At 42.5% G+C, this 20,720-nt stretch overlaps 1 protein-coding gene across 1 annotated transcript in view; it reads left to right on the top strand.

Annotated features, from left to right (window-relative positions):
• Positions 1-1,544: 1,544 nt before the first annotated feature.
• The window catches only part of LOC117530231, a 33,282-nt gene continuing 14,106 nt past the window's right edge, over positions 1,545-20,720 (top strand). The window contains exons 1-2 of the mRNA XM_034193159.1: positions 1,545-1,656; positions 12,598-12,834. Coding sequence (XP_034049050.1) covers positions 12,600-12,834 — 235 coding nt within the window. The 5' untranslated portion in view covers positions 1,545-1,656; positions 12,598-12,599. The remainder of the gene's footprint in view (positions 1,657-12,597; positions 12,835-20,720) is intronic.

The following is a 20,720-nucleotide window of genomic DNA, read 5'->3' as shown; positions in this document are numbered from 1 at the left end:
AGGATAACGAAGAACTCGTGCTCAGTCCACAGCCAAAGCAGTTATAGATTTTTTGAAATGAACTCAACTTGCAAGGAGACTTTAGTTTTGTTTGTTTGTTTGTTTGTTTTTTTCTGTTAGTTTAGTCGTCCATTGACAACCCAAAGTGATCACACCTCAATCCAGTAGATGGCGGTAGTACACTGAGATTGCAAGCCGCCACTAAAAGTCACAGAAGAACAAGACGACCGTGTGGCACTGTTAGTTGAAATGGGAGAGACTCCTTTGAGTATTAGGAGAGAGAAGTTGGGTCTTCAGTACTGGGCCAGGCTGTCAGGACTTGCGCATAACTCATCCGTGAAGTGTTTATTGGAAGAGAGTTATGAATTTACTAAAAAGAAGGATAAATCTAATTTCCTTTTTGATGTCCGGCAGGTCGCTAAAAGGGCTGTCCAGGGAAATAAGGTGATAGGGCCAGTGTGGTCTCCTATTCCTTCTTGGGTTTTGCCTGTACCAGATGTTGAGTTGGACCTTCTGGGGCTGAATAAGACTGTAGCCAGCAATCTAGTAAGTCAGTTTATATCTCAGAATACAGTTAGTATGTGTCCCATTTTTACAGATGGGTCTCGGGATCCAAGCTCTGGTAAGGCAGGCTTTGGGTTTATATTATGAATAATCAGATAAGGCAGAGTACCCGTGTTACTAATTGTTCTTCTGTATGTTCGATGGAACTGTCAGCCATATGGTGGGCGTTAGAGTGGGTACAAAGTAACAGACCTGAGTGTCATATTTATTCTGATTCTGCAGCTGCATTGCAAGCTTTGATGGGCGGAGCCTCAGGAGGAGCTCGTCCTGACCTCGTGCTAGAGATTCTGTCTTGCCTCCATCGTGTTGAGTCAGCTGGCTGTTGTGTAACCTTCACTTGGATTCCTGGGCACTCTGGCATTATAGGTAATGAGATTGCAGATTCATTGGCCAAAGAGTCCCTTCTGAAAAATAAAGTTGATGCTAATATCCCTTTGGGAAAGGTTGATTGTTATAGTATTTTTAAAGAGCTGAGTGATCAGAAGTGGCAAAAGCAGTGGGAGAGTGAGTCGGTAGGGAGGCACTATTTTATGTGTCAGCCTTCGATTAAAAATAAGAGACTCCTCTCCTCATCCTGTCGTAAGGATCAAGTCAAATTGATTAGATTGAGACTGGGGCATTGTGGGTTGGCAGCATATTTAAAAGTGATTGGAAAACATCCAGATGTATTGTGTCAGTGTGGTCAGTTGGAAAGTGTTCATCATGTTTTAATGTGCTGTCCTATGTATTCTAGTGATAGGCGGAAATTGTTTAAAGATTTGTCAAACTGTGGATTGACTGTGTTTTCTTTTAGGTCAATTTTTTCTGAGGGTAGTTACTCGCATTTAGTGGACAAAGCTGTGATTAAGTTCCTCCATTCCACCAACCTCTATTTGAGAGTCTAACATGAGATAAAGTATTTAACTATTACCTGTGGGGGGCAGCATTATGCTACGCCAGCGTACAGCCTGCCGGAATATATTAGAAGAAGAAGACGACGACCGTGCTCGCTGACCTCTGTTCTTCTCCAACATTTCAAATTCGGGAAAGCCTACACAGAAACTTCGGCTTTTATTCTTCTCATCTGTCCGAGTCCGTGGAGTATTTCAGCAGGTAACATACTTTATTTGTACATGAGCCAAAGGACGTAAATGGATGCTTAGGATTCATTAACAGACTAGATTAGCAGGGCGTTAGCAGCAGGGTTAGTTTGGGTTCTGGTTAGCATAGCAGCTAAACTGATCAAAGTTAACTTTGTTTCTGTTTTGTAAATGTATATGTTTAATATTAATATGTTAATTAATATGTTTACTGCAGTTGATCGTGGCCGTAAAGTCGGTAGCAAATAATGTTTTAAAGAAAACAGTCCTTTAATCGGAAGAACTATTTTTCAAAGGGACAAAAGGAAGCGCGTTCACAGAAACGTGCGCCCCCGACAGACTGTGCTCGTATGGTGCGTGTAGAGAAACCTCGGATATTCGGGAAGACCCGGGAAAAAAAAACAGACTTAAGCGGGAAAAAGGCTGCAGGGGTGGTGTCCAAGTGGTTTCAGTGCGGAAGGTTCCCGCTTCGATCCCCGCCGCTGCCACATACTTGTAAGGGTCTTACTTTTTACTTCTGGAGGGAAAAAAAGCAACGCAAACAAATGTAAATCGATGAACAAAGTTAACATTTATTTGTGTAACACATGCACAAATAACTTATATTTAATGTTTATTTGGATTAAAGAAATCGTGTTGGAGAAAATGAAAATTCTGTGTAAATGAAATTGCTCAGCTGAGGCTTGCTGTCTTATTTCTCAAATTATTTCATCTATCCTTTTTCGGGACTCACTTACTCCAACAAAACGGTGGGGGGCTGGAGCCTGTCCCAGCAGTCAAAGGGTGTGAGACGGGGTTCACCCTGGACAGGATGCCAGTCTATCACAGGACCACACACACTCAGACAGGCGGACTCATTCACACCTATGGACAATTTAAATTTCCAATTCATCACACCTGCGTGTCTTTGGATGTGGGAGGAAGTCCAAACTCCTGGAGGGATCTCATGCAAACACCGGGAGAACATGCAAACTCCACACAGAATGGTCCGAGGTGGGACGCGATCCCATGAGTTAAGCTGAAATTTCACCAATAACTTTGGTAAATAACAATATAACTTAACACAAGGATGATAATTTTGCACGGATCTGTGGATTTCAGAGTTTTTCTGGGTTTCTGGGCCATTTCTGAGATCACTGTAAATCCATTGAGAAAAGTTTTTGTGTGTATGGGGCAGTGCGAGTCATCTGTGCAAGTTAAAGCTTTCCTCATATGCATGGGAACCATAATAGCGCTGCCAAAACTGCAAGCTAAACCATGCAGCGTCATTGGTTACTTTTTCTACAACAGCGAACCTTCATCCAATCAGAATCTCTGTAAATCTGAAGTTACTGAAAGTACCTGGATGTGGACATTTTGAGTTTCGGCAAGTTTTAGCTGTCGAGCTAAGTCTTCAGCGTGGTCAAAATTACAGAGAGATTGGACGAAGACTGCGTTAAAGACATTGATAGTGGTGTAAAAAATAGGTTCAAGTGGGTATGTTTGAACAGTGTGGACAAAGGTAAGACTGTGAATTTTTCTACAAGGTTGACCTCCCTGCTAAAGTCCTCTGCACCCTATGTTCGGATTTCATCAGCAAAACCTTGCAGGGTTCTCCCCAGAAATTTTAGTATAGCGGTGCTGTTGGCAGTTATCACCCGAGGCCGCGTGTTGTGAGTCATTTTGACTGGTTTTAGATGCATTGAAAGCAAGAATAATAGACAAAAAATGACACTTATGTTATCATATCAAAGTTCTTTTTTGCATGTTTCTGTCTAAATTAATAAAATAAATAACATTGAAAAGTTTAAAAACACTTTAATATTTGATGGACATAACATTTGCTCTCCTCTTCAGAAATGACACACTGTACCTTTAATCCAGTCAGAAAGGCAGAGTTTTTCTGTCATGTTGACAGTTTAGTTTTTTCTTTTTAACATTTCTGAATGGGATTGCATACTTTTTAAAAACTATATAATGCCCCAGTCCGAGGGAGATTGACAGTCATGTTTAGCTTCTTCCATTTTCTAATAATTGCTCCAACAGTTGATCTTTTTTTCACCAAGCTGCTTGGCAATTGCCCCGTAGCCCTTTCCAGCCTTGTGGAGGTCTACAATTTTGTCTCTGGTGTCTTTGGACAGCTCTTTGGTCTTAGCCATGTTAGTAGTTGGAGTCTTACTGATTATGTGGGGTGGACAGGTGTCTTTATAACACAGGTGCGCCGTGAGAGCTCTTCTCTCCCACCGAGTCTTGGTGATTAAATTATCCCGGCGTCAGCCACAAAGAAATAAAATAAAAATGTTAAAATGAGTCTGTTCTGTTTCTGTCGAGCGGACAGTAACACTGTAAGGTCCAAAGTGAACCTGAACTACACTACCAATGCTCAATGCACAATGCTCCCTGCATCGACTGGCCAATCACGTGTTGCACTTAATGATGATGTCATCAGCAAGTGACAGCCAGTCTGCCACAAACACAAGATGTTTGATTTTAAAATGTTTGATTTTATGGTTTACAAATGTTTTTGATCAATAAACTTTGCTCACATTACCAGCAAGAAAAATGTTAGCGAACTGAAAGTTATCGGTTGGTCTGCTGATGGTTTTAAAAGTTATCTGAAAAGCTAATCTGCTAACAAAAACATTAGCTTCGATAATTAATCGGTTAGTGGATTAGCTGAACTGTGCCCATCGCTACCCAGACCTCAACGCATTGTTGAAGAGAGGTGTCATCCAAGACAGTCCCTCCCCACCCAGAGCCTTCAGCATTTGTGGACTGATCTCATCAACCCCCGAGGCCTTGCCACTGTGGAGTTGTTTCACTACCTCAGTGACTTCCACCAGTGAAATTGGTAATAATCCTCCATCAGCTTCCAGCTCTGCCCCTGCTTTTGAGGGTGCTCTGGTCTGATGCAGGAGTTCCTCAAATTGTTCCTTCCAGCGGCAGATTTCATCCTGACTAAAGGTCAACAGAGTCCCATCCTTACTGTAGACTGCTTGGATGGTTCCCCGTTTTCCCCTCCTGAGGTGCCTTACAGTCTGCCAGAAGCACCTTGGTGCCGACTGAAAGTCCTCCCACATCCACTGCTTCGCCACCCCCACAGCAGAGGCTGCCACCCTTCGGTCCTGTCGGTACCTTGCAACTGCTTTCAGGTTCCTCCGAGATAACATCCCGGAAGGACTCCTTCAGTCAGACACCTTCCCTGACCACTGGTGTCCACCACGGTGTAAAAGGGATGCCGCCCCTTGTGATACCCAAGACCTTTAGACCACAGCTCATTGCCCATTCTGGTTCAATGTCCCCAACCTCCACAGGGATGCTAGACAAGCTCTGCCGGAGGTGTGATTTAAAGATCTGTTGGGCAGTGACCTCCTGCAGACATTCCCAGTTCACCCACACTATCTGTTTGGGCTTACCAGGTCTGTCCAAAGTCCTCCCCCACCCTCTGATCCAACTCATCACCAGATGAACATGCAGCCACAGCGTTTACATCCAGATCTGCATTGGTAGTCGGCACACGTTTTACGCCGGATGCCCTTCCTGACGCAACTCCAGTTTTACCTGGAGAAACACACACACCCACTGGTGTTCCGAAGAGGTCTCCCATCTAAGTACTAACCAGATCCTGCACTGCTTAGCTTCTGAGAGCTGACGGGATCAGGCTGACACAGAGCAGACTAGCTGCCTATGTCAGATGATACTATCACAAAATTGATCTTCGGCCTAGGGTGCTCTGGTACCATTTACACTTATGAGCATCCTTATGTTCGAACATGGTGTTCGTTATTGACAGTCCATGACTAACACGGAAGTCGAATAACAAACGACTGTTCGGGTTAAGATCGGGGAGGCTGTTCCTCCCAATCACGCCTCTCTGGGTGTCTCTGTCATTGCCCACATATGCGTTGAAGTCCCCCGGCAGAATAAGGGATTCCCCTACTGGAGTCCCATACAGAACTCCATTCAGTGACTCCAAGAAAGCCGAATACTCCAAACTGCTGTTCGGGGCATGCGCGCATTCAGTTGTAAACCTAATGAGTGATCAAAGACCATCGATCCAAGAGGCATGATGTCAATATTCGTGACAGCAATATCATGTGCAAGAACCAAATCCAGGGTATTTCCACTAATGTGCGCCGAGTCCTGAATGCATTGCTGAAATCCTAATGCATCCACAATGTCCATAAATGATTTGCAGAGGGGATCAGAAGGCTTATTTATATGAATGTTAAAGTCACCAATAATCAGAATGTTATCTGCACTAGTTGAAAATTTAGAGATGAACGCACCAAATTCATCTCAGAATTCAGAGTATGCGCCAAGGAGCCTATATACAGCGACAGAATAATACGGGTGATTTTTATTCTTCTGAGCAATCAGATGCTCAAATGAGTTATATTTGTGACTCTCAATAGCTAATAAGATAAATCTAGATTTATAAATAAGAGTAACACCCACGCCTTGCTTCGCATCACGAAGTACATGACTAATTGTGTATGCCGGTGGGCAGGCCTCATACAACCCCTGGCAAAAATTATGGAATCACCGGCCTCGGAGGATGTTCATTCAGTTGTTTAATTTTGTAGAAAAAAAGCAGATCACAGACATGACACAAAACTAAAGTAATTTCAAATGACAACTTTCTGGCTTTAAGAAACACTATACAAAATCAGGAAAAATTGTGGCAGTCAGTAACGGTTACTTTTTTAGACCAAGCAGAGGGAAAAAATATGGACTCACTCAATTCTGAGGAACAAATTATAGAATCACCCTGTAAATTTTCATCCCCAAAACTAACACCTGCATCAAATCACATCTGCTGGTTGACATGACGCTATGTCATGAAATTGACCTTATGTGTCTTTTTGCAAGGAATGTTTTCACAGTTTTTGCTTTATGGCAAGATGCATTATCATCTTGAAAAATGATTTCATCATCCCCAAACATCAGAAAAGTGTCCAAAATATCAACGTAAACTTGTGCATTTATTGATGATGTAATGACAGCCATCTCCCCAGTGCCTTTACCTGACATGCAGCCCCATATCATCAATGACTATGGAAATTTACATGTTCTCTTCAGTCAGTCATCTTTATAAATCTCATTGGAACGGCACCAAACAAAAGTTCCAGCATCATCACCTTGCCCACTGCAGATCCGAGATTCATCACTGAATATGACTTTCATCCACAGTCCACGATTGCTTTTCCTTAGCCCATTGTAACCTTTTTTTTTTTTTTTGTTTAAGTGTTAATGATGGCTTTCGTTTAGCTTTTCTGTATGTAAATCCCATTTCCTTTAGGCGGTTTTGTACAGTTCGGTCACAGACGTTGATTCCAGTTTCCTCTCATTCGTTCCTCATTTGTTTTGTTGTGCATTTTCATATTTTGAGACATATTGCTTTAAGTTTTCTGTCTTGACGCTTTGATGTCTTCCTTGGTCTACCAGTATGTTTGCCTTTAACAACCTTCCCATGTTGTTTGTATTTGGTCCAGAGTTTAGACACAGCTGACTGTGAACAACCAACATCTTTGGCAACATTGCATGATGATTTACCCTCTTTTAAGAGTTTGATAATCCTCTCCTTTGTTTCAATTGACATCTCTTGCGTTGGAGCCATGATTCATGTCAGTCCACTTGGTGCAACAGCTCTCCAGGTGTGATCACTCCTTTTTAGATGCAGATGTGACTTCATGCAGGTGTTAGTTTTGGGGATGAAAATTTACAGGGTGATTCCATAATTTATTCCTCAGAATTGAGTGAGTCCATATTTTTTTCCTCTGCTTGGTCTAAAAAAAGTAACTGTTACTGACTGCCACAATCTTTTTTTCTTGATTTCTTATAGTGTTTTTTAAAGCCAGAAAGTTGCCATTTGAAATGACTATAGTTTTGTGTCATGTCTGTGATCTGCTTTTTTTCTACAAAATTAAACAACTGAATGAACATCCTCCAAGGCCGGTGATTCCATAATTTTTGCCAGGGGTTGTATAAGGGGAGGACAGCTGTAGGTTTAAGCCAGGTTTCACATAACCAAATCATATCTAAGTGGTGATCCATAATTAGATCATTAATCAACAGTGATTTTGAGGATAGTGATCTTATCTGATCACTTATGTTAATGAGACCCAGACTAAGGACCTCAGTGGGGTTGACAGTTTGACTGTTTGGATTTAGGGGTGGTTCCAGAGTAGCATATATAAGACGCCTGGAAGTAGGTTTAGGTTTGAGACATTCCATGCAAGTTGTAGGTAGCAGATATGAAATCTTTGATATTGCTGGAACACCCAACGCGTCATCCTCAACGCCATCATCATCCAATGTAGTAATGGGTGTTAAGTTTGCAAAACATATCCCTCGATGATTTTTATGGACATGTCTACGGAAACAGGCCACAGTCTCAACTTGTTGAATTTCCTTCCATGGCAGATAAACTGCACTGTCACCATAGTGGATTTTCTGCACTAATTTCCTCGCTAAGCTAATGGGTTCCACACCCACATTTGTCATAAACCTTGCAGGGTCTCTAATCACCTGCTCCATGGCCTGCTGTAAACCAAACACGGCTCATGTAACAAGTTTGTCTGCTTTGGTTTCACTCGGGAAATAGCGCTCATCGTAATGAGAAAAATCCCCATGTGGAATTCTTTGGTTTTCACCCTTTTTGTGTAACAACACACACACCCTCCCGGAATAACAGAATATTAATTTTGACTGAAAACAGTCGTGAAACAGGCCACACGCATCCTTGTGTATGCTAATGTCAAGGAATCATACAGAGCCACAGTCCTCCCGCCACTCGGCAGAGCGGACCATAACCTGGTCTATTTAGAGCCACTCTACATTCCTGCAGTTCTGTGGCAACCAGTGATCACCAGAGTGGTACGTAGGTGGTCACAGGAGGCTGAAGACAGTCTCCGTGGATGTTTTGAGGTGACTCACTGGGGTGTGATCTGTGATGTGCAGGGGGAGGACACCGAAAGCATTACAGATGACAGGACGGATTCTATCAACTTCTGTACAGACAATATCATTGCAACCGGGACTGTGTGCCATTTCCCCAATAACAAACTGTGGGTGACCAAGGACATCGAGGTGACACTAAACAGGAAGAAGGCTGCATTCAGGAGTGGAGACAGGGAGGAGCTGAAGAGTGTGCAGCAAGAACTGAGGAAGAAGATTGCAGAGGGGAAGGACAGTTACAGGAGGGAGCTGGAGAGCAAGCTCCAGCAGAACAACATGAGGGAGGTGTGGAAGGAGATGAGAACCATTGCTAGTCATCGTAAGAAGGCGGACCAGGTGATGCAAAGAGACCTACATGAAGCCAGTGAGCGAAGCCTGTTCTTTAACAGGTTTCACAACATGGACTCTTCTCACCTTTCCCCCATCTCCTCTCAGTGCTCCCACTTCCCTGTGCACTCACCTAACATGACTTATTACCACCAACCTGCCCCCACTCCCGTCCCTCCTCTACACCCTCATTGTCCTTGACACCCCCACTTGCTCCTGCCCAGACACCCTGGCACCTTTCTCAACCAGGGCTCGATCCATCCTTTCCCATCACCATCACTGCTCTGACAGCCTCAGCCCCAGAGTGCTGAAGGGATGTGCTGTCCAGCTGTGTGGGATTTTCCAGCACAACTTAAACTTGAGCCTGAGCCAGATGGTTGTTCCCGAGTGGTGGAAAACCTCATGTCTTGTTCCTGTGACCAAGAAGAAGAATCCCAACAGACTTTGACTACAGACCTGTGCCCCTAACGTCACATGTTCTGAAGTCACTTGAGAGGCTTGTCCTGAAGCACCTCTGCACAGTCACTGAATCATCACTGAACCCCCTTGCAGTTTGCATACCAGCCCAACAGGGAAGTAGAAGATGCCATTATCTCCATGCTGCACAGAGCTTACTGTCACCTGGAGCATGCAGGCAGCACTGTGAGAGTCATCAAATCAATTTTATTTATATAGCGCCAAATCACAACAAACAGTTGCCCCAAGGCGCTTTATATTGTAAGGCAAGGCCATACAATAATTACGGAAAAACCCCAACGGTCAAAACGACCCCCTGTGAGCAAGCACTTGGCAACAGTGGGAGGGAAAAACTCCCTTTTAACAGGAAGAAACCTCCAGCAGAACCAGACTCAGGGAGGGGCAGTCTTCTGCTGGGACTGGTTGGGGCTGAGGGAGAGAACCAGGAAAAAGACATGCTGTGGAGGGGAGCGGAGATCAATCACTAATGATTAAATGCAGAGTGGTGCATACAGAACAAAAAGAGAAAGAAACACTCAGTGCATCATGGGAACCCCCCAGCAGTCTAAGTCTATAGCAGCATAACTAAGGGGTGGTTCAGGGTCACCTGATCCAGCCCTAACTATAAGCTTTAGCAAAAAGGAAAGTTTTAAGCCTAATCTTAAAAGTAGAGAGGGTGTCTGTCTCCCTGATCTGAATTGGGAGCTGGTTCCACAGGAGAGGAGCCTGAAAGCTGAGGGCTCTGCCTCCCATTCTATTCTTACAAACCCTAGGAACTACAAGTAAGCCTGCAGTCTGAGAGCGAAGCGCTCTATTGGGGTGATATGGTACTACGAGGTCCCTAAGATAAGATGGGACCTGATTATTCAAAACCTTATAAGTAAGAAGAAGAATTTTAAATTCTATTCTAGAATTAACAGGAAGCCAATGAAGAGAGGCCAATATGGGTGAGATATGCTCGCTCCTTCTAGTCCCTGTCAGTACTCTAGCTGCAGCATTTTGAATTAACTGAAGGCTTTTCAGGGAACTTTTAGAACAACCTGATAATAATGAATTACAATAGTCCAGCCTAGAGGAAATAAATGCATGAATTAGTTTTTCAGCATCACTCTGAGACAAGACCTTTCTAATTTTAGAGATATTGCGCAAATGCAAAAAAGCAGTCCTACATATTTGTTTAATATGCGCATTGAATGACATATCCTGATCAAAAATGACTCCAAGATTTCTCACAGTATTACTAGAGGTCAGTCATGTTCTTTGACTTCTCATTCAACACCATCTGGCCTGACCTGCTCAGCGATGAGCTATGTGACATGAAGGTGGAGGCTCCACTGGTGGCCTGGGTCACCAACTACCTCAGAGGTTCCCCACAGTATGTGAGGCTTCGAGATATTACTTCCGACACCATCATGAGCAGCACAGGGACACGACAGGTGACAGTCCTGTCTCCCTTCCTGTTCCCACTCTACACCGCAGAATTCAGGTTCTGGTCACAGTCCTGCCAACTGCAGATGTTTATATGTGACTCTGCCATTGTGGGTTGCATCGGCAGTGACCAGGAGGCTGAGTGCATGAGTGTGGTGGACAGGATTGTGGAGTGGTGCGGACTCAATCACCTGCAGCTCAACATATCTAAGACAAAGGAGCTATTGGTGGACTTTAGAAGACGAAAGACTTGTCCAAACCCAGTTACCATTAATGGAACAAAGGTGGATATTGTGGACGACTACAAGTACCTGAGTGTGCACATAGACAACATACTGGACTGGAATGTAAATGCAGATGCTGTGTACAAGAAAGGTCAGAGCCGACAATATTTCTCAGATCTTTCAGTGTGTGCAGAAATAGGTTGCAGATGTTTTATCACTCGGTGGTCTTCAGCATCATCTTCTACGCTGTAGTGTGCTGGGGCAGCACGCTGAAGGCAGCTGACATGAACAGACTCAACAAGCTCTTCAGGAGAGCTCGCTCTGTCCTGGGCATTGAGGTGGAATCTGTGATGAGGTATCAGAGAGGAGGAAGCTGCGCATAATCCTGGACAACACTTCCAATCCCCTGCATGCCACACCGACTTCTTGTCAGAGCACCTTCAACCATAGACTGAGACCACGGGGTGCACCACAGAACACCACAGGAGGTCCTTCCTACCTGTGGCAATCACACTGTATAATTATTCCCCTTCTGCAGGATGAATACTTGAAGAACAGAGTTATTGAGTTATGCAGCGTTACATGCAGTATTGTCAAACATCTTGTGCAGTGTATCTTCCAGTCATTTCACAAATTGTTGTAATTATTGTATATAAAAACAGTTTCCTGTTTTTGTACTCTAGCAAAATAATTTCATAATTTGGGATAGTTGATTTTTCTTAAATGCTGTGTTGAAATTTCCTTGCTTTGTTAAAAAGCACTTGGGTAATTTTTTTTAGAAGAAAATGTTAAATTTCATTGGGGGATAATAAATTTGTCCTCATCTATGGTTGTGTTTGGGGAAAAAATCTGTGTAGTGTTTGTTATAAATCGTTTTAAGTCACAAATGTGTTACCTACCCTACAATGTTTGAGTGTTCACTCACACATTTTTATTGTTTGACTTGTACGCCTTTCTGTTGTTTTACATCCACATGCAAATACACAAAGTTGGTGATGTCCAAATACTTAGAGACCCAACTAGAGTTCCCAAGTTATCAAAGCTTTAATGAGCAAATGCACTACAAAGTGTTTTCCAACGTTGTTTTTTTGATCAGTGTCTTAACCCTCTGGGGCCGACGCCGTTGTATCACGCAATTTCTCGCAATTGCCTTTTGCAGGATGTCGCAGCCCAGTGAGATCGGATCCTTACTTTGATTTGGGGGGGGGGGTTGGACCAGCTGTCTATCTGGATGGTTCTCATTCAGGACCTGAGTGTTCTGTGATGTAGTTGACCAGGCAAAGTGCAGCTCGCAGCAGACTGCCCTCAGCTGTGATTGTTCATGGCACATTTGTCCAGTGTTGTACAACCAAGGTGACAATGATAAAACTTTAACAAATATCAAGCATATCTTCAACTGGACTGAACCTCTGAGTCACCTCGGTCCAGATCAAGAATGTGAAAAAAATCTAAATCATGGAGGCTTGATGTGTTATTCCACAGTATCAGTTCCATCAGTGCAGTAACTTCATGGTGACAGTGCTGCTGGTTTGTCTTCACTTTGACAAATGTTCTTCTTCATATTATTTGCTTCCTTGCAGACATGTTGCAGCAGTTGGTGATTAAAGAAGAAATGCTCCCTGAACAGCAGGAGTTGAATCTGAGTGTCGACCAGAAGGACGTTAAACAGGAACAAGAGGAAGTCTGGGCAAGTAACGAGGGACAGCAGCTTCACTGGCTGGAGACTGAGAAGACCAAGTTCCTTTTTGCCCGTGTCCCTGTGAAGACTGAAAATGATGATGAAATACCACAGTCATCACAAGTTCTTCAAAACTCAGGTATGAATTGATCAAAATCTGTGAAATATTTGTTAGTGGGAGCAGGTGTTCCACTGCTATGAAACTATTTAATTACTCTGAAGATGGAAAACGAATTCTCCCGACCACATATAGGAAAAATCAACCCAGGATGCATTGCGTCAACATTTGGAGCCTCATGTACAAAGACGTGAGTGGATTTTCTACTGAAACATGGCGTACTCCAAAACCCAGAAACTGGCGTGAGCACAAAAAATATCCAGATGTATCAAAGTGTGCTATCATGTCCCATCACTTGATCGAGCAGGACAGAAGGAGAGCCTTGCTGTGGGACTAGAATAATCCAATGGAGATTTTTACATATGCTGAGGTTCAACAGTGATGCTGCTTCCGTCTGCCTACAATCCAAGACATGGTAGCTCCAGCCATCAACCACCAAACGAGAAGGAACAACACCCTGCCAGTACTTCATGTTTTGATTGTGCTGAGGTTTTATGCCTGTGGGACTTTTCAGCAGGTTATGGGCGACACCATCCATGTCTCGAAGTCGACCGTGTGCTGAATTGTGAGGAATGTTACTTTGGCACTTACCTGCACATTAGGTGCTTTGTCCAGCTACTATTGAGGGCCGATGTTGTTCCTTTGAAGCACTCAAGAGCACCCCATGTTGCTCATATTCCTACAAAAGTAGAGCTTTCTCTGCTTTGGAAAACGAGCCTTTCTCCAGGAGTGCTTCTCCTCTGGTGTCGTGGATTCAGCCATGGTTGTAGCAGATGACCAACCTAGAAGTATACAACCCCTGGCAAAAATTATGGAATGACCGGCCTCGGAGGATGTTCATTCAGTTGTTTAATTTTGTAGAAAAAAAGCAGATCACAGACATGACACAAAACTAAAGTCATTTCAAATGGCAACTTTCTGGCTTTAAGAAACACTATAAGAAATCAAGAAAAAATAATTGTGGCAGTCAGTAACGGTTACTTTTTTTTAGACCAAGCAGAGGGGAAAAAAATATGGAATCACTCAATTCTGAGGAAAAAAATTATGGAATCATGAAAAACAAAAGACCGCTCCAACACATCACTAGTATTTTGTTGCACCACCTCTGGCTTTTAGAACAGCTTGCAGTCTTAATGAGGACTTAATGCATGGACTTAATGAGTGACAAACAGTACTCTTCATCAATCTGGTTCCAACTTTCTCTGATTGCTGTTGCCAGATCAGCTTTGCAGGTTGGAGCCTTGTCATGGACCATTTTCTTCAACTTCCACTAAAGATTTTCAATTGGATTAAGATACGGACTATTTGCAGGCCATGACATTGACCCTATGTGTCTTTTTGCAAGGAATGTTTTCACAGTTTTTGCTCTATGGCAAGATGCATTATCATCTTGAAAAATGATTTCATCATCCCCAAACATCCTTTCAATTGATGGGATAAGAAAAGTGTCCAAAATATCAATGTAAACTTGTGCATTTATTGATGATGTAATGACAGCCATCTCCCCAGTGCCTTTACCTGACATGCAGCCCCATATCATCAATGACTGTGGAAATTTACATCTTTATAAATCTCATTGGAACTGTACCAAACAAAAGTTCCAGCATCATCACCTTGTCCAATGCAGATTCGAGATTCATCACTGAATATGACTTTCATCCAGTCATCCACAGTCCACGATTGCTTTTCCTTAGCCCATTGTAACCTTGTTTTTTTCTGTTTAGGTGTTAATGATGGCTTTCATTTAGCTTTTCTGTATGTAAATCCCATTTCCTTTAGGCAGTTTCTTACAGTTCGGTGACAGACGTTGACTCCAGTTTCCTCCCATTCGTTCCTCATTTGTTTTGTTGTGCATTTTCGATTTTTGAGACATATTGCTTTAAGTTTTTCTGTCTTGATGCTTTGATGTCTTCCTTGGTCTACCAGTATGTTTTCTTTTAACAACCTTCCCATGTTGTTTGTATTTGGTCCAGAGTTTAGACACAACTGACTGTGAACAACCAACATCTTTTGCAACATTGCCTGATGATTTACCCTCTTTTAAGAGTTTGATAATCCTCTCCTTTGTTTCAGTTGACATCTCTCGTGTTGGAGCCATGATTCATGTCAGTCCACTTGGTGCAACAGCTCTCCAAGGTGTGATCACTCCTTTTTAGATGCAGACTAACGAGCAGATCTGATTTGATGCAGGTGTTAGTCTTGGGGATGAAAATTTACAGGGTGATTCCATAATTTATTCCTCAGAATTGAGTGAGTCCATATTTTTTTCCCTCTGCTTGGTCTAAAAAAGTAACCGTTACTGACTGCCACAATTTTTTTTTTTTTTCCCCTGATTTCTTATAGTGCTTCTTAAAGCCCGATAGTTGCCATTTGAAATGACTTTAGTTTTGTGTCATGTCTGTGATCTGCTTTTTTTCTACAAAATTAAACAACTTAATGAACATCCTCCGAGGCCGGTGATTCCATAATTTTTGCCAGGGGTTGTACAAAACTCTCATGCATTGGAGGTGTTTCGTGGCAACGGCACTCGCAAGACTGTTTATGACCGTGAAAATCATCGACTAACGTTAGACGGCTAATCCACAAATTTAGCTGTTGATGTGAAAGTGAGATTAGACAGCCTTGTCCTCATGTCTGTAGCACTTGCAGGGGTGGGATTTGGTTGTCTTGACAACAGGAGAGATGTTTTGTCTTCACAACAACGTGTGTGCACACGCAGGCCAGCCACAAACATTTGGAATGTGCGTAAATAGTTGAAGTAGTTGATAAAATGTTCTTTCCGATTTTGTATGACAACGTTGCTTTTCGTCCCATATGTGGACGAGTCATCAGCAATGCAAGGATGTTTTGTGTAGCTCATTGGAGGTTTAGTTCTTATTCTGTTCAGATATAATCAATGTTCATGTAAGACGTCAGACTTGGGAGGTTGGATGACAATCAGACAGAAAGCTGATGTTACAGAAACCACACAAACGATGGATGGACGAATTGAGGTCATTGTCGGGATTTGTTCACATTCAACAGTTGAAAATTATGACCAAGCGCCAGCTGCAGGAAGGAAGCTAGACATCGGTTACATGATGCCTCCGAGAGTAAACGTAAGTCCAGATTTCTTGTTTTGTTTGGGCTTTGGTGTTCTTCGTTAGTGTTGTGTGGCCGGGGCTTTAGTTGATTAAGTAAGTTTAGTAGACTAAAAGATTAGACTGCTTTATGAAACTGGGTCCTGCTATATATTTCCACTTTATCAGTTCCATCAGTGCAACAACGTTTTTGTTTTTTACAGACATGCAGCCATTGTTGGTGATTAAAGAAGAAACTCTCCCTGAACACCAGGAATGGAATCTGAGTGTTGACCAGGAAGACATTAAAGGAGAAGAGAAGCTGTGGATAAGTCAACAGGGAGAGCAGCTTCAGCAGCTGGAGGAGGCAGATCTCACCAAGTTTGGTTTCACTGCCGTCCCTGTGAAGAGTGAAAATAATGCTGAAAAACCAGAGTCATCACAGCTTCATCAAAGCCAAAGTGACGAGAGCACAGAGGCTGAGCCTGTAGCCAGCAGCTCATCTGTACACAGAACACTGACAGCAGAAGCTGATGAAGAGGACGATGGAGGACCACAACCAGCCAGCAACTCGGGTCCAAACAGGCATTTACAACCAGATACCAATGGCAGGAGTTCAGACAGTTCTGGAACTGAGAATGATAATGGTTATGACTGGAAAGAGACCAGAGAACTGCAGTCAAATTTTAGCTGTCAAAAAAATACCAATATTGTTAGTTCAAGCAAATGCAACATTGCTGAGACACAATTTATGTATTCTCAAGCATCTGTACCCATGAACAATTCAAAGCAATACAAGGGGAGGCAAGCAAGCATGAAACCATTTTGCTGTTCTGATGAGAGTAAAACACTGGAACAGAAGACAATTCAGACTGGAAAGAAACCATTTGGCTGTTCAGAATGTGGCCGCAGATTTGGAAAAAAGGGCAACCTGAAAAAACACATAATTCATACAGGAAACTATTTGGAAAAAAATCACAGACTAGTGTACAGAAAGCTGGCAAATGACACAATAGAAGTACAACAGCCACCTGAGAGAGAGGAAATTGAAAAATTCTGGAGACCACTCTTTGAAGACCCAAAACAACACCAAGAGGCTGAGTGGATTGAAAAAATACAACAGAAAAACAGACCAACAACAAATGCCAGCAATTGTAATCAATGAAGAGGAGATCAGAAAGAAAATGAGTGAATACAGTAACTTCAAGGCACCTGGCATTGACAAAATCCCAAATTTGTGGCTGAAAAGACTGACAGCATTACACCAACATTATGCTGTGGCTTTCACAAAAATATTGAACGGAGAAGAGGACACACCAGACTGGCTAACGACAGGGAACGCAAGCCTAATTCCAAAGACCAAGGATACACAGCTTCCCAACAAGTACAGACCCATCTGCTGCCTAACAACAACGTACAAATGGCTGACAGGAATCATAACTGATGCCATTTATGAACATCTTGACACTGGTGGCTACCTGGAAAATGAACAGAAAGGATGTTCCAAAAGAATATTAGGAGCTAAAGACCAGTTACTGACAAAGTTATCCTGGAGGACTGCAAAACAAGGCAGAGGAACCTCAGCGTGGCTTGGATTGACTACAAAAAGGCATTTGACAGTGTACCACACTCCTGGATCATGAGGTGCTTAGAACTCTACAACATCAATGAGGAAATAAGATCTTTCCTGAGAGCACAAATGAACAAGTGGAACACCACCATCACCCTCAATCACACAGAGGGACAAATAACAATCCCAGACGTACGAGTTCAGAGAGGGATACTTCAGGGAGACAGCCTTTCGCCTCTCTTATTCTGCTTAATCATGGACCCGCTCAGCAAGATCCTGAAGGAGCAAGACATCGGATATGACTTAAGTAAAGACAAAGGAAAGGAAAACCAAAAACTTGTGAACCATCTGTTGTTTATGGACGATTTGAAAATCTATGCCAACACAAAAAACGGACTCACTCAGCTTGTGGAAACTGTCCATAAGTTCTCAAACGACATTGGCATGGAATTTGGACTGGATAAATGCTCAAAATGCACAATGACAAAAGGAAAAAAGACAAAAACCGAAAACATACAATTGGATGAAGGGAGCTACATTGAAGATCTGGCTGCAGACTCCACATACAAATACTTGGGAATTGAACAAAGTAATACAATTGAGCACAAGAAAATGAGAACAAGAACAACAAAAGAATACCTAAACCGCTTAAAAAAGATCTGCAAAACACAGCTGACACCAAAAAATAAGATCACAGCCATAAACCAGTTTGCAATACCAGTGGTGACCTATGGATTTGGCATAGTGAACTGGCCACAATGTGAGCTTAATAAGTTGGACACAAAAACCAGGAAAATGCTCACCCTCCACAAAATTATATACAGAAATCAGTGCATGGACAGAATATATCTCCCTCGCAGAGAAGGCGGTATGGGTCTCACTGAAATCAACCAGGCCTACAGAGCATCGATAAGTATTGGACAGTACTTAAAGAGCTCTGAAGAAGAAATCGTAAAAACGGTCACACAACACCACAAGGCCATAACTGAACGGACCTCAATCACTAAACTGGCAAAAAACTTTGGCAGAGAACTTCTACAAGAGAGAAAAAGCAACAGTCTCATGCCTGCAGCAAAACTTGCAAGACAATACCCCATTCCTACCAGGCTGCTCAAGGAAGCCCTACCATTATTTAATGCTTCGATCTTAAATATGATCAATCTATCTTTGTTAGTTGGCTATGTACCACAGGCTTTTAAGGTGGCAGTAATTAAACCATTACTTAAAAAGCCATCACTTGACCCAGCTATCTTAGCTAATTATAGGCCAATCTCCAACCTTCCTTTTCTCTCAAAAATTCTTGAAAGGGTAGTTGTAAAACAGCTAACTGATCATCTGCAGAGGAATGGTCTATTTGAAGAGTTTCAGTCAGGTTTTAGAATTCATCATAGTACAGAAACAGCATTAGTGAAGGTTACAAATGATCTTCTTATGGCCTCGGACAGTGGACTCATCTCTGTGCTTGTTCTGTTAGACCTCAGTGCTGCTTTTGATACTGTTGACCATAAAATTTTATTACAGAGATTAGAGCATGCCATAGGTATTAAAGGCACTGCGCTGCGGTGGTTTGAATCATATTTGTCTAATAGATTACAATTTGTTCATGTAAATGGGGAATCTTCTTCACAGACTAAAGTTAATTATGGAGTTCCACAAGGTTCTGTGCTAGGACCAATTTTATTCACTTTATATATGCTTCCCTTAGGCAGTATTATTAGACGGTATTGCTTAAATTTTCATTGTTACGCAGATGATACCCAGCTTTATCTATCCATGAAGCCAGAGGACACACACCAATTAGCTAAACTGCAGGATTGTCTTACAGACATAAAGACATGGATGACCTCTAATTTCCTGCTTTTAAACTCAGATAAAACTGAAGTTATTGTACTTGGCCCCACAAATCTTAGAAACATGGTGTCTAACCAGATCCTTACTCTGGATGGCATTACCCTGACCTCTAGTAATACTGTGAGAAATCTTGGAGTCATTTTTGATCAGGATATGTCATTCAAAGCGCATATTAAACAAATATGTAGGACTGCTTTTTTGCATTTACGCAATATCTCTAAAATTAGAAAGGTCTTGTCTCAGAGTGATGATGAAAAACTAATTCATGCATTTATTTCCTCTAGGCTGGACTATTGTAATTCATTATTATCAGGTTGTCCTAAAAGTTCCCTAAAAAGCCTTCAGTTAATTCAAAATGCTGCAGCTAGAGTACTGACGGGGACTGGAAGGAGAGAGCATATCTCACCCATATTGGCCTCTCTTCATTGGCTTCCTGTTAATTCTAGAATAGAATTTAAAATTCTTCTTCTTACTTATAAGGTTTTGAATAATCAGGTCCCATCTTATCTTAGGGACCTCGTAGTATCATATCACCCCAATAGAGCGCTTCGCTCTCAGACTGCAGGCTTACTTGTAGTTCCTAGGGTTTGTAAGAGTAGAATGGGAGGCAGAGCCTTCAGCTTTCGGGCTCCTCTCCTGTGGAACCAGCTCCCAATTCAGATCAGGGAGACAGACACCCTCTCTACTTTTAAGATTAGGCTTAAAACTTTCCTTTTTGCTAAAGCTTATAGTTAGGGCTGGATCAGGTGACCCTGAACCATCCCTTAGTTATGCTGCTATAGACGTAGACTGCTGGGGGGTTCCCATGATGCACTGTTTCTTTCTCTTTTTGCTCTGTATGCACCACTCTGCATTTAATCATTAGTGATCGATCTCTGCTCCCCTCCACAGCATGTCTTTTTCCTGGTTCTCTCCCTCAGCCCCAACCAGTCCCAGCAGAAGACTGCCCCTCCCTGAGCCTGGTTCTGCTGGAGGTTTCTTCCTGTTAAAAGGGAGTTTTTCCTTCCCACTGTAGCCAAGTGCTTGCTCACAGGGGGTCGTTTTGACCGTTGGGGTTTTACATAATTATTGTATGGCCTTGCCTTACAATATAAAGCGCCTTGGGGCAACTGTTTGTTGTGATTTGGCGCTATATAAAAAAAATTGATTGATTGATTGATTGACAAACCAGAGAACAATACAGCAAAAGAGAAGGAAAACATCGAGTGGAAAGATGGAAACAGCACAAAAGAGCCGGATGTTTCCAAGAAGAACTCAAAGGAATACATCGACAAAGTTGGATCAATGCAGTGGCTAAAAAATGGAAAACTTGGTTTTGATGGAGAAAGAATTCTGATTGGAGCACAAAATCAGGGACTTCTAACAAATGGCTTCAAAAAAAATGGCAGGGATCTCACAGAATGATAAATGCCGATTCTGTCATACAG

This window comes from Thalassophryne amazonica, chromosome 18, assembly GCF_902500255.1.
Source record: "Thalassophryne amazonica chromosome 18, fThaAma1.1, whole genome shotgun sequence".
In the NCBI taxonomy this organism is placed as follows: Eukaryota; Metazoa; Chordata; class Actinopteri; order Batrachoidiformes; family Batrachoididae; genus Thalassophryne; species Thalassophryne amazonica.
The sequence above is the reverse complement of the archived record's forward strand: the minus strand, read 5'-3'. Positions and strand labels throughout refer to the sequence as shown.